The 14,667-nt window shown below is 36.4% G+C and overlaps 1 protein-coding gene across 1 annotated transcript in view; it reads left to right on the top strand.

The window, feature by feature from the left end:
• Nucleotides 1–2,603, top strand: part of FGF10 (fibroblast growth factor 10) — an 87,761-nt gene extending 85,158 nt beyond the window's left edge. Inside the window, exon 3 of the mRNA XM_059173939.1 lies at nucleotides 932–2,603. Within this exon, the coding sequence (XP_059029922.1) occupies nucleotides 932–1,129 (198 nt within the window). The 3' untranslated portion in view covers nucleotides 1,130–2,603. The remainder of the gene's footprint in view (nucleotides 1–931) is intronic.
• Nucleotides 2,604–14,667: the final 12,064 nt, after the last annotated feature.

The following is a 14,667-nucleotide window of genomic DNA, read 5'->3' as shown; positions in this document are numbered from 1 at the left end:
CAGAGTTTTGAGATGAGTGGTTACTCTTCATCAGTAATTCAGAGTGAGATACTGGATTTATGGAATGAAGGAAACATGAATTCTTGTCCCAAGATCCCCTTAAAAACACATGGCCACTTGAAACAAAGCCAAAGGACTATGGCTATAGAGTGGAATTTCCCAGGATCAAAGTCTCAGGTTTATACAATGAAGGTAGTGATAGTCACCATGTTTGTAATTTCTTTGATATGGTAATTCACAAAGTGAGGAATTCCATGTCCTAGTTTTCAATTACTTCTAGACCTAAGAGTAAATCTATTAAAATTCCAAGTTATGGAAAATTATATATTACCTACAAAATAGAGAAATCTAGTATTTGTAAAATAGGAAGACATACCTCCACCCCTCCCTGGCCTCTTGGTTATCTCAAATGATTATGATTTTGCTATAAGGTCTGTTTTCTTGTCTATATGGGTGTATTTATTATGGATTTATAGGTAAAGTTTGCAAAGCTGATAAGCTCAAGTTTTTTCTTAAATTCTGTTTTTCCCACGAGACCCCTGGTCATTACTCGGGGAAAAAAAAAACGGATTATAAGACTATTCTTTGTCGTTGACTCATCACAAATACTGTTGGAGAAACGTTTGCTTCTTAATAATCATTCTAGGCACTTAAGCCATGTCAGAGTCAAAACACATCAGCTTTTTAAAAGGGCCCTAACATGTGGTTATGATGATCAATTAAAATGAATCATGAGCCTTCAAACACGGATTCTGTTCTGTGGTTGTGAGCTTTACTCTTCTATTGTTGACACGGTGCATTAAATACTTAACCAATGTACAAATGGCAACAGCAAACAAAACTCTCGAATTGGAGTTCTCTGTATGGTGTGTGTCAAATGGAAGTAAGTACCGTCATCAGAGAAATAAAAGATTTTATTTTTCTCTTGCAGAAAGAATTTAACAATGACTGTAAGCTCAAGGAGAGGATAGAGGAAAATGGATACAATACATATGCATCCTTTAACTGGCAGCACAATGGGAGGCAAATGTACGTGGCATTGAATGGAAAAGGAGCTCCTAGGAGAGGACAGAAAACGCGAAGGAAAAACACCTCAGCTCATTTTCTTCCAATGGTGGTACATTCATAGAGGAAGGCAATGTTTGTGGATGCAGCAGAACCAAAGGTTCTTTTGCCAGGACTAGTTGGTATTCTTCACGAAGACAGTAGCTCAAAAGGCAGAGACACATTGCAGATGTCTGCTCGCTTGAAAGAAAGGAAGTCTTTGAAGGTTTTGTACTCACTGCTGACATATGATGTTCTTTTAATTAGTTCTGTGTCATGCCTTATAACCGAGATAATAGGCAGATTAAATGGGATGGAAGCTACTCCTAAGCGAACAACATTGTATGTTGGCTGGGATTTTGGTGAAGTTTTTGTTTCTGTTGTTGTTTTTTAACCTCTGAGATAGGACTGAAAGGACATGGAACAATCTGTTGAATGATCTTCGGGAAAGTTATTTATGGAATACGAACTCATATCAAAGACTTTCATTGCTCATGCAAGCCTAACGATTCAATGAGCAGTCAGACACGCAAGCATTTACTGGAAAGCACTTGGGTCACGTCATATGCACAACCAAAGGCGCTTTGGGCATGGCATCATGGAAGAGTTGGATAAAATTTAAAAAATGTAAACATGTTAGTGTAAAACTGTTCTAACAAAACAAATAGTATGGTATGCTTGTGCATTCTGCCTTCATCCCTTTCTATTTCGTTCTAAGTTATTTATTTAATAGGATGTTAAATATCTTTTGGGGTTTTAAAGAGTATCCTCAGCAGTTGCCCTCTGATTTACCTTTTCTTTTTCTTCAGCACACCACATGCATGTTCATGACAAAGTGTTTTTAAAACTTGGCAAACACTTCAAGAATAGGAGAGGAGATAGGAAAGCAGGGTGAGAGCCCCATGTGCTATGAGTTAACTTAATATCACTTCTGCAATAAGAACCATCAACAATAAATATGACAGTGTCATGGCACGGCTTGATGAGAGATATCTGCCATTGTTTAAAAACATCTATCACTCCTAAGGCTTCCTTTCATAAGAACTAGACCAGAAGGCCAAAGTCTTCTCTTTCAATACACCAATGGGGCTCCAAGAATATACTAAAAGAAGGAAAATTGTTATAAATAAATTTTATTGGCCCAGCCTCATTATTTCCCAACGATTTTTTGCCACATGTCATGGTGGTTAGAGATGAAGAGGCTGTCTGCATATATAAGATCCCTTTATAAGTCCCACATAGTGCATCTCCCCCAAAGGAAATTATCAAGGAATTTTGAAGTGTAACTCTCCCAGGGGCTTAAACTGAGCAACTATATCCTGGTATATGTGTAACCATATACTGAAGCCTGTTCGAGCTGTATGATCTGTTCGAGCTGTATGATCTAGTCTTTACAAAACCAAATAAAACTTACTTCTTGTCAATGTAAAGAGCTTTGGAAGACTCCATCATGTAATCATATCAAAATTCATTTTGTTAGAGCAGGTAGAGAAAACAATACATAGGAGTATACCAGTCATCATCACATTGTATTCCAGTAAATAAATACATAAGCCTTATTTGCAGTGTCTGTAGTGATTTTTTTTAAAAGTGTAGAAAAATACTATTTGTTTTAAATACTTTAAGTGATAACTATAAGATTATATTGATGCTGCAGTTTTATCTTCATATTTCTTGTTTTGAAAAGGTCTGTTTATTTTTATTGTTTGGACACAGTATTTTGGTACAAGGGAAAGACTCAGTGCATGTGTCTTTTTACTAAAGTTTAACCTCTAGAAAGGCTGGTGTTTTGTGATCCTCTCTTATAACTTAATTGCGTCAATGCTTAACCAGCACTTCCAGTTAATCTGTCATTTAAGAAATAGTTTTATTAAGAAACTTACCATAAAGTCATTCCTGTAAAAGGTCTTATTTTTTTCATTCCTTAAAAAAGTCGGGATTTCAAAAGGTATGCATTTGAGGCAGAGAGTTTTGGGCTTATGGCTAAAGTTGCATTTCATAGCACTTGGCTTCCAACTTGCTTCTTAACAAATCAGATTCTAAAAATGTTTAATTTTTGTGGTTGGAATCTGTATGTGAAAACATAATTGGTAACTGAGTCTGAGACCTATAATGTAATGTATTGCTATCAGAACTAGATTATCTTTGCTCTTTTATTCTAAAATAATAATTGCACCTGACACATGAACACAGACCACCCAAAACCAAAATTAAACATTTGGTGAGATAAATACAGGAATAGATGACTGCACGAACAGCAAACAGGGCACAAACTGGATTCATATTTCACACAGTCACTTAGATTACCAAGGAGACTATTTGTAAACAGACATCATTATCGGACTCCAAACACTAAAACAGCTTCTAGCAAAATATATCAAAGCTTACAGAGGCCAAAAATAGAAAACATCTCCCTTACTCCAATACCCCCCCCACACACACACGGACGAACAGTTTGGTAAGGAGAAAGGAGATTCTCTTGCATTTAAAAATGGCATCTTTGCTTGATATTGAGGTAGAATTCTGATCCCCTTTTGCAGCTGGTTTGTGCTAGTGAAGAAAAAGCACTTCCAGCCCTGAATATTGTGTGTTTAAAAAAAAAAAATCATCATCATTTTGGGAGCTCAACCTCTGTGGGAATTGTGGTCCCTGGCCACGATGTCAAGGTGTCAGCCACAAATGTGTGCCCATGTGAGTGTTGGTTCTGAGGAGACGCCTCATAAAGATATAGAACCCCTCCCTCCTCCTACCTCCCAAAAGGCTGAACAGTGTATAGTATGTTACATTTAAATAAATCAATAAAAATGCTGGGAAAAGAAAATAAAAATATTGTCCTGGTTTGTTTTATTAGCCTATACTGAACTCTACCTGCTAACAAAAAGAGAAATTCAAGTGTTCTGTGCATGGCAGGATGTGGTGAAATGCCCCACAGTCCCAAACAACAACAAAAGAAAAAAAAAATCATTCAAACATTTGTGAGTTTTCTTTAATGTTTTACATGTGTGAGTCAGCTATCCTTACTCTAATAACAACCAAATGCTTTAGATTTTTCCTAAGTATTCAGGTCCACCTAGTTTACACAGTGGATGAAGAAGGATGAATTGAAAACAAGGATGGCTTGTGAAACAATGAAAGGCGTTTGGAGGAAAGCCAGGAGGCTGCAAACTCTGATTTCAAGGGGAGAGAGTAGGCCAATGAATTTGATTTAAAAAGTAGAAAGAAAAAACTATATAATTATGCATGCTGGGTCCAGAGCACAAGCAAGGTTATGGACACTATCTAAATTGATAAGCATTAATGCTGCACAATTCCAATAATTTGGATGTTGTTAATTCAGGATTTATGATTATGCAGCCAAAAAAAAATTACCTTATCCTTATCAGTGAAGGCTCTAGCTAGTCCAAACTTTGTTTAAATAAAAATATCTGTAGGAAACTATGAAATAACTTACAATACCTATTGCTTTAGAAGTAACCCATGTAATACAAACAAATACCGTGTTGATTAAGAATTCTTGTCTGTTTCACTTGACAGGACTTTTGCAACTTAAACAAAGCAGTAAAGAAAAAAAGAGGAGCATTTTGGAAGGATACTGGAAAGAAATGGGCAGGTCTGAGTTCCATCAGAACCAGGACATGAAGCAACTAAACTCTGCACTCATTTCCTCTTACCTCTGACTGGCTTTATTTGCTAGGCTACTGGTTGCCACTAATTTACATTTTTCCAACTCTTAAAACCCAAAACCTCTTTCTCTCAAGATCCCCAAATGGAAACATCTTAGGTATGACTATTATTGGCCAGGACTGGATAGCACCCCAACCTCCAGAGCAAATAGTCTGACAAGGCATAGGGACATTGGGATTGGCCAGGTTTGGGTCACGTGATCAGAGCGCTGCAAGGTGCAGGTTTTGGCAGCCCACACAATTGGAAGAAATGAAGAACGGGTTACCAAGGGAAGGGCAGTGCTGGACAGAGGCAAAAACAAAAAAGGCTCTTAGTTACACCTGTTTAAATAAGACCAATGACACAAACATATACCATTTTCCAGAACATGTATCGTTTAATCTTATATTTTTCATGAATTCTAATTGGCCTTCATATAATTTGTTCAAATTGGAGACATTTCAAGATGTTCTCCTTTTATGTGTTTTTTTTTTATGAGAGAAAGATTACATTTGTTTTGTTTTGTTTTCTTTTGTCTTGAAGCCAAGAGAAGGGCCCTGAATATAGTCAGAATCACTATAATTCTGCAAACTTTGAAGAATAATAATTGAGATGAATGCAATTTTTCACTAAATCAAAAGGTAATCCTACTATATATCAACCTCTACCATAATGACATCAAAAGTATTTACCTCAAAAGTATGTACCAGTATTTTCAAGTTAATCAACATGTAGGAAAAAATCTGCAACTCAAATGCCATTTTTTTAAATGTAGAATAAAAAAGAAAGGAGAAAAAAACCTGTTTTATGTCTTCTACTATGCCTTGTATGCATTCACTATGTGACAAAAGAAAGCTTCATAGCATGCATTTCTGTCTTTTGCTGATTAGAATAAAACACAAAATACTCCTGCAAGTGAATAACCTAGTGAAAACACCTTTACAAACACCACATCTTAGTTAAAGTGGAATAATCATGATCAAACTAATGAGATCAAAGGAATTGGTTTCATTCCTAAGTGGCTCATAATGAATATTTCCATGTGGCTGCTCCATGATATCAGCTAAGGGCAACAATTCTACACTCAAAGAGAAAAGCCATATGTCAACCATATATGCATGTGGCATGTATTATCTTACACATTTTTATTATCCTCTACAAAAGAGCCTATGTTCATTTTTTAATATAGGCAATTGCATCCTCTAGAGATGAGCACAGCAAATGAAGAATCAAAACATCCCATGTTCCTCATTACAACTGTAAATTGAACATATGCCTTCATACAACTTAGGCAGTGACCCCAGCTGTATAATAACCAACTACAGTGAGGTCTTAACCTCCTAAAGTTTGTTTTTAATTACCTTATACACATCGTAAATGACTAAATAATCTTATAATTTTCTAAATTAGTTATCATTTCTGTGCTCAATTTAAGCTGCTGACAATGCAAATATTCCCAGGTCTTTCAAGGAGCAGTAAATTAAAATCAGTGTTTCATAGGTATTATAAATAAAAAAAAACCTGCCTTTTATGGTTACGGGAGGCATTTGGGTTAGAGGTCTCTTATCAATTCAATTCAACAATAAAAATATTTTAACATCTGGTATTTAACTGCCAGAATTTTCCATACCCGTTGTTTTCAGTGATATGATGAATATTTTCAGACATTAACAATATTTAAGCCAATATCTGTGAAACTGATATAAGAAAAAAAACCGTTTTTTAGGGAGCTTTCCAACTAACAAAAGAAAAACACTGAAAAATGACATTGCAAATAAGTTACAAACAATATCTTATTTATTTCCCTGATAAATTGATAGTAAGTATAAAATGCATTTTATAATGCAAGCTCAACCTCATGCAGGAAACAAAGAAATTTAATAGGATTTTTAAAGTCAGACTGGAGAATTTTTCTCTTTATCCTACCCTAGGAGAAAGTTCTGCACTCCATTCTCTAAAATCTCCTGAAAAATAGTCAAATCACACATTATCAACCACGTTTTCTCTTTTTCCTCATTCTTAATTCTAGGTGATATTAAATAGCTATGTGAAATCTATTTCCTTATTAAACTCAGAAGAAGATAGATTTTATTTAGACCCATACCTGCCTTCAGTTGCTTCCAATGAGTAAAAGACTCCATAGTAATGTTAGTAGAGATTGTTGGAGGCATCTAATATTGAGTACCTCGAACTGTTATTTTCGCTTTTCTGATTTTATTTATTGTTTCATTTCTATTTCTCTCTATGGTTAGAAATATTCCCTAGTGATAAAATTTGTGCTTCCTAATCATGAAATCATTCACTCTCACTTTCGAGAAAAAAGAAAACCAAAACTGAAACATAGGACCTGTTAGGGGTTGTAGTCCAAAAGCCCCCACATCTTAGAATGTAGACTTATTAGGAAATAAGGCCTTGGGGTGTCTGGGTGGCTCAGTCGTTAAGCATCTACCTTCCATTCAGGTCATGATCTCAGGATCCTGGAATCAAGTCCCGGATCAGGCTCCCTGCTCAGCGGAAAGTCTGCTTCTCCTTCTGCCTTTCCCCACTGCTTATGTTCCCTCACTCACTGTGTCTCTGTCAAATAAATAAACAAAATCTTCTTTAAAAATTAAAAAAAAAAATTGTTTTTAAAAAGGAAATACAGCCTTTGCAGATGTAATTAGTTAAGATCCAGTTAAACCAGAATGGACCCCTAATCTAGCATGACTTGTGTCCTGATAAAAATAGGAAACTCGGACACAGACATGCACAAAGGGAGAATACCATATGAACACAAAGACCGAGACTGGGGTGAGGAATTTGCAAGCCAAGCAACAACAATGATCACCAGCAAACCACCAAAAGCTCTTCACTCACAGCCCTCAGAAGGAACCAACTCTGCCAATACCTTCATTTCAGACTTCTAGCCTTCTGTACAATGAGATCATGAAATTCTGTTGTTTAATGCAGCCAGTTTGTGGTACTTTGTTATGGGAGCCCTGGGAAACTAAGAGAGAGTCTGTAACATAAGACCCACAGAACTCCCAGGAGGATGTCTGACACACCTGGAATCATAATGCTTTCATTTGATACACAGAACTGTGTGGCACCAAGCATCATATCAAACCACCTTAACCAACTCCTAAGCCATGGCGGCACTGCAAAGTCTAATGTATGGTTTTGCTCAATAAATCTTTACTTAACCCATAGATGAAATATCCCCACAATGTCACACTTTTCCCCCAAATTTTGTAGTTTGCTCAATGCCCCAAATATGATAGATTCAAAAAACAACACTTGACCAAAGTCTCAAAATGCTAGTTAGATGAAACTGATGGAAGCCAGAAAACTTAGTGAGTTCACTCTCTAAGTAAACTTAGTGAGGAACAGACATACTTTCGGGAGTTCTGATATTTTTAAATCTTGACCTTCCTCGTTTACTAGAAGAACAACAAAATACAATCAGTTTCGGACATACAAATATAAATCTACATATGGTAGCCCCCATTAATTCCTGAGGATTTATGACAATTTTAGGAATTAACATCTCATATGTGAAATATTTATAATTAGACTATAAAAAAGACAGGACTTAAAATAATGGAATTGGCTAATATATTGAAATTTATGCATCTAACGAATATTGCCCACTTCAGAGAACATTAGGAGACCATATTTATATTAATGATATTCTTCATCTTAAAATCAAATGTTCTCAATTCCTACCTCCTTTCAGGGGCATGAGCTGATGCAAGTGACTTTCTGTTCCGTCTCATCCACAGCGGTTTACACCAGAGATAGGTACCTGTGCTCACACTCATTTACAATCCTAGCTTCCATCTTTGTAGATCTAATTTTCCCAGTAGAATTACACAATTAGCTTTTGACTCCAAATATATTACTGAATCAGTTCCTATGATCCCACAGTAGTTCAACCACCCCCCTTCTCCAAAAACCTTAGTAAATCCATCCGGAACCAACAATGTATAAACGAGGAAATGTTTGTGTTAAGTACCCAAAACTACAAGGATCTTTTGTAAATATAGTCGCATTTGCCAAACCGTTTCTCCTAATTTGTTTATTCCTCTTCCTTTGATCATTTACCATCTGAACTTCCATCTTCTTATGTACAACTAGTAATCAAATAAGCAAGAAGTCAGCATCAAAATAGACATCTGCTATGGAAACAAAATGACTCCCAGATAACCCAGTGCTGTCAGTGCTTCATACAACCACAGGAGCATTCAATGTTCAAAGTATCACAGTTTGGTTCCAGGATACAATGTAGCCCCATCACAGGAAAACTTGTTCAAAATCTGTCTCCTCTATCAAATGCAGTAAATCAGCTGACAGGTTGAGCTATCTCATTCTGCTTTTATGCCCTTATTTTAGAAATGACAAGACCGAGGTTCAGTTTCTTTACTAGAGCTCAGTGCGAGGTAACGAATACAGGTCTCCTAACTCCAAAATCACTGTTCCCTCCATTACATGGACACTTGGCCAAGAAAGAAAGAAAGAAATGAAGACCACACCATTTATAGCCCAAAGTTTATATTTTTGTTTTAGTGTACTTCTAAGGATAATGAAGGTGTTTCCTTTACTGACGCATCTCTCTTAATGGAAGTTGTTTGAGAGGAATAGCATACACTTTTGAATCAGAGAGAGATCATTTTTAATTCTAGCTCTTCCACTCTCTGGCAGTGTAAACTTACAAAAGTTATCCCATTTAAGATATAAATGAGTGAAAAAATGTGAATAATAATTCCTAATATTTGGGACAGTGGTAAAGATTGAATATTTGTATCTGCTAACTGTTTTCTGCAACGACTGGCAAGCAATAAGTGCTCAATACAAGTTGACTTTCTGCCCTCTCATTGGTCAATTGTTAATATTTATAGAACTTTTCCTAATGTGCTAAAATAATGACTGGGTCACTTTCAAAATCTCCACATTTCTCAAGAAGATTACTTCGTTACACAGATTTCAGGTTTAATTCATGTATTATTTCTTTCTTCTCCAGAAAACCTTTTTCTGACCACTGACTAGATCATCAATGTATATTAAAATCATGCTTCTCTCGGCACTGTTGATTACTGGGCTGTGGGCCAGCTCATGAGGAGGAACTTTGGTTCTAAAGTATAATTTTCTCCCCTGGGAGCGGGGGGAAATGGGCTTTCTGAGGCATCAGAATGAAGGAGGCACAGAAAATGTAAAAAGAACATATGCATGGACATAGCTTCCTTACTTCAGATATGGCGATGCATTGTCTATGGAAAGTCTGGTTTGATAACGAAGAGGGATTGATGTTCACTTGGAAGAATAAATACCTTGAGCACAAGGGTTTCTAGTCAAATTCTAGATGCTTTAGTATTGCAATGTTTTAGCAGCTTTTCAGCTTTTTGTCGACAGAAAGAAAGCCTCACTTTCCTAGAAAGTAAAAGTGATAACTATCCAACCCACAGTGAATAGTGAGTACAAACAACCCCCCACACACACAAAAAAATTTTTTTCCTATCTCCACTGTGTAGCCACCTGCTTTCTGTTATATGTTTCATCCTTTTGCAAGTAAATTGGGAAAAGAGGGAAACTATGCCTATCTATCCTCTGTTTCCAAGCAAACTGGTTAGCTTTTAGAATCCTGCATACTTAATGGGTGGTACACTGCCCAGGTCCCCTTTTCAGGACCTAGGCACTCATTCTCTAGATGCCAAAGGCAAGTTGCATGTTTCCCCTGGTCCCTGCTGTGGCAGCCACATCCAAAGACCACTCAGCTTTAAGTATAAAAGCCTTGGCCCCTTGCTCAGTTGGGAATAAGGGTCATGCCTTATTTGATGGGTCATCCCTGTGGGATCAGCTGAGACATCTGTTGTGATTTCATCTCAGATCAACATTTTCCCCCTCTGCCTAGAGCTATTTACTTCACCTCTCACAGGTGTTCATTCTGAGAGCACACCCCCATAAACTTCCTACATGCAAATCTCCCATCACAGAGTCTATTTCCCTTGGAACTAGTTCTAAGACTTCCTGTTAAGCATAGTTTGTTTTTAAGGTAGGGACTATTTGATAAAACTGTAGCAAAACAACTAGCCCTTCTTCTGAATAATGGTTGTCTCTGTTTTTAACTCAAATAACAAATAAATAGTAAGTCCACTGGAGAAACCTAAGGATACACACAGAATACTTCCTAGGAACAAACTGATGAGGAAAGCAGACATTTTTAGGACTTGCTTGGACAGAGTTAACAGCATAAGTGATTAAGAATGGGTTTGCAGATCTAGTTCCAGGATATGAACTACAGGTCCATGGGCACTACGCTAAGTGCCAACATCATGCAGAGGCAAAATGGCAGTTGTCTAAATATCCTTCCTTTTTTATTTTATGAAAGAACCAGCTGAGAGAACCTATGATAGATGCAGTTCTGCTGTGGACAACCTAAAGGTTAGAAAAGTATACTCAGACATTTTTAAAGGCATATTCCTAAATGTTTCCTTACGGGAACGGGGTGGGGGGGAGAGGATTCAGTATAAAATGAGAGATGTGTAAGTAGATGAATTTTACAGTAAGAGAGTTCATTTCAATTTACCATGAGTCCAGAAAGCAAAGAATACTAGTTTCAAAACTAAGAAGAGTTCCAGAGCAGCCCCTCCAAAAACAGTTTCTAAGTATTTGTATTTTTGTGAAGAAAATCACTGATAACAATTCACTATTATTTTTCCCCCCTGTGCTATGTTGAAATTCCATTACGGAGAGCCTCAAACATCATTATCCAGGACAATTCCCTATTATTATGTTGGAAATGGAACTTAATTTTAGGTTTTCAATTCCAAGTCCTAAGTGGGAACTAAATGTCACAGAACAAAATGTCACGCAATGAGATCGGATACTCAAATATGTGACAGTAACCAGATGTTTCCTTAACAATTACCACATAGCAAAACCAGTCAAAGAAATGAGGTACAGTGCTTCTCACAAGTCAGAGGGCTTCCACATTGTTTTGCAGCATGCTGGTATTTGCCAGTTTATATTCTGATGAGCCCACCCTGGATTGCCTCTGAAGAAATACAGAATATAAAATATGGTTATTTATGTGAAAGACTTTTTTAAAGAAATTTTTCAAAGAAGTCTCAAACAGGGCAACCCATAGTATTGACAACAAAATCCAGGTTCTCATTAAAAAAGGAAGTAGACAGAAATAGGTTAATAATCATTCAACTAAAATCCTTATCACCATCATCCCTGCCCTAACACGCTCCCATTAACTGCTTTGCCATTTGTAAGGCATGAAAAGAGGCTAAAAGAAACGGGATTTAGGAGACAGATGTTCAGCTCAAGGATGAAGCAGCACAACTAGAGCAGACCAAAGAACGTGCTGCCCTCCACTCTGGATACTAGTTACGTCCTGATCCCAAGTCTCAGTCCTTGGACTGGCCTCGACATTAACATGAAATTGCAAGTTTCAGGGAGTGAGTGATTGGTTTTAGGACAGATATCCCTTTAGCCTCTTGATATACAGTTTTAACACTGTGGGAAAGTAGTGGCCAGTAGTGAAAATAAAGATGAAACGCGGAAACATTCTTCAAGCCCAATGGAGATAGATACCTAAATGTCCATGAGACAACAGTAAATATTAGTTTACTGGATTTATTAGTTTAATCGATTTGAGAAAATATTTTAATAACCCAAGTCAGAAATTGGGTAGAGAGAATACACAGCCTTTTTTTTTTTATTGATCTTATTTATTTATTTGACAGAGATCACAAGCAGGCAGAGAGAAACAGGCAGAGAGAGAGAGAGAGAGAGAGAGGAGGAAGCAGGCTCCCCGCTGAGCAGAGAGCCCGATGTGGGGCTCGATCCCAGGACCCTGAGATCATGACCTGAGCCAAAGGCAGCGGCTTAACCCACTGAGCCACCCAGGCGCCCCAATACACAGCCTTTTGATGTAAAAACAAACTTAGATTAAAATAAATCTTAGAGATAGTCATATTGTATAACAATTTTAACCCAAGAAAACATAAAAGCCATTTAATTCACCTTATATATGCAATGTTTCTTTTCTGGAGGCTGTCAAGGATTACATAAACTAGTATATTTGTATTAATATGTATCAGTTCAACACAGGACAAGATGACAGTTTTGGAAGTATTTAAGTTCTAAAACATATCCTTAAACAACTTTTTCAAAAATCTCACTCTTCATTATATCTAAGATATCCCTGGGCAGCTAAAACACAATATAGTATATGTTGGGTGTTGTTTCTGTTTACTTTTTTATTCTGATCCTGTTAGTAAATCTTAAAACATTAAAGAATACAGTGTCCCTCATTGTCTACTTTCACAAAAATAATCTTTGATGAAATTTGCATTTGTCTTCAGCAGCCTTGCTATGCAAAATGCAAGAAGCAGGTGACTCCATCAATTTGGAAAGAAAAAGGCCAAGATCTTTCCATGATTTCTTGGAAATTTTAACACGGTACACTTGTTTTAACTGCTGAATGGCATTCCATTTTATGAAAATAGCATTATTTATTTATTCGTCTATCCTCAAACTGATGCACATATAAGGTTGTTTCTAAATTTTTATAACCACTGATACAGTGAAACATCTCATCCAAGTCCCTTGGTGTCCAAGGTCAAAAGGCCTTTTCAGTGTGTAATTAGAGATGGACTCTAGGGTTTTATCACCTTTGAACTTTCCCACATATTGTCCAGTTGCTCTCCAAAAAAAAAAACTTTTCATTTTAACATGGTTTATGTTTTCATGTCATTTGAAAGAGATTCTTCCTACAACTTAATGTTATAAAGCTTTTCTTACAATTTTTCTAAAAGTTTTGAAGATTTTGCTCATATTTAGATTTTCAATTCATGTGAAATTTTTTTTTTTTTTTTACAGTGTAGGATACAGATAAAATTTTATATGGACAGTAATTGGTATCCCTATTTGTTTTTAGGTCCATCCTTGTCATATATATATATATATATATATATATATATATATATATATATATAGTGACCATATACATTTTTTCATCCAAACCAAAAAGTTCTCAAAATTAAAGGGGGAATTGTTACTAATAATGCTTAGTCAAGCATAAGAAAAACTGTCCAGGCAAGCTGGGACATAAAATCATTCGACTCATAATCCAAATTCAAATGTGTGTGTGGGTCCATTTTTTGACTACGTGGTTTCTCTGCTAAAGTTTATCTATTCTTACAGCTACAACCCACAATTTTAGTGATGATCTTATAATGCCAGATAGTTTCAGGCCAGTTTTAACAAAATGTTAACACATGTCTTACAGTATAAAACAGTACAAAATTCAGATTGAGTGGTGAGCACCCCAGTGGCTCAGTTAGTTAACCATCTGTCTTCAGCTCAGGTCATGATCCCGGGGTCCTGGGATTGAGCCCCACACTGGGCTCCCTGATCAGCGGGGAGTCTGCTTCTCCCCCTCTGCCACTCTGCCCTGCTTATGTGCGCTCTCTCTCTCTCTTGCTCTATCTCAAATAAATAAATAAAATCTTAAAAAAAAAAAAAAGTTCAGATTGGGAACAGTTATTTTCAGCACATAACACTGAGAAAGATTAATATGCAGAATGTATCAAGAACTCCTATAAATTTCTGTGAAAATAAAGAAACCACTTCACATCCATTAAATTAGGAAAAATTGAAAATTCTGGTAACACTAAGTGTTGGAGAAGATTTGGTGAAATGGATAATCTTAGGTACTGTTAGTGTCTTGTCAAACAAAGAGGAAAAAAGGGAGAACAATTTATTTACCTTCTTCACCAGAAATGTCCCCAAATGTTTCATACCCCTTTTTAGTTTACAGGAGTTTTCAAATCAACTCATCTTTTTCCTCTAAAAACTGGTTTCATCTGAGTTAGTTTTTCTGCTCTCAACTGTTTGCTTGCAGAGGAGAGTATCAGTGAATTTAAAGATTGACAGTGTTGTTTTAATGCACCAAGAAATAAATGTGCTTTA

The sequence above is a fragment of the Mustela lutreola genome, chromosome 5 (genome assembly GCF_030435805.1).
Source record: "Mustela lutreola isolate mMusLut2 chromosome 5, mMusLut2.pri, whole genome shotgun sequence".
In the NCBI taxonomy this organism is placed as follows: domain Eukaryota; kingdom Metazoa; phylum Chordata; class Mammalia; order Carnivora; family Mustelidae; genus Mustela; species Mustela lutreola.
Note: the sequence above shows the minus strand (reverse complement) of the source record. Positions and strands in the feature narration are given on the sequence as shown.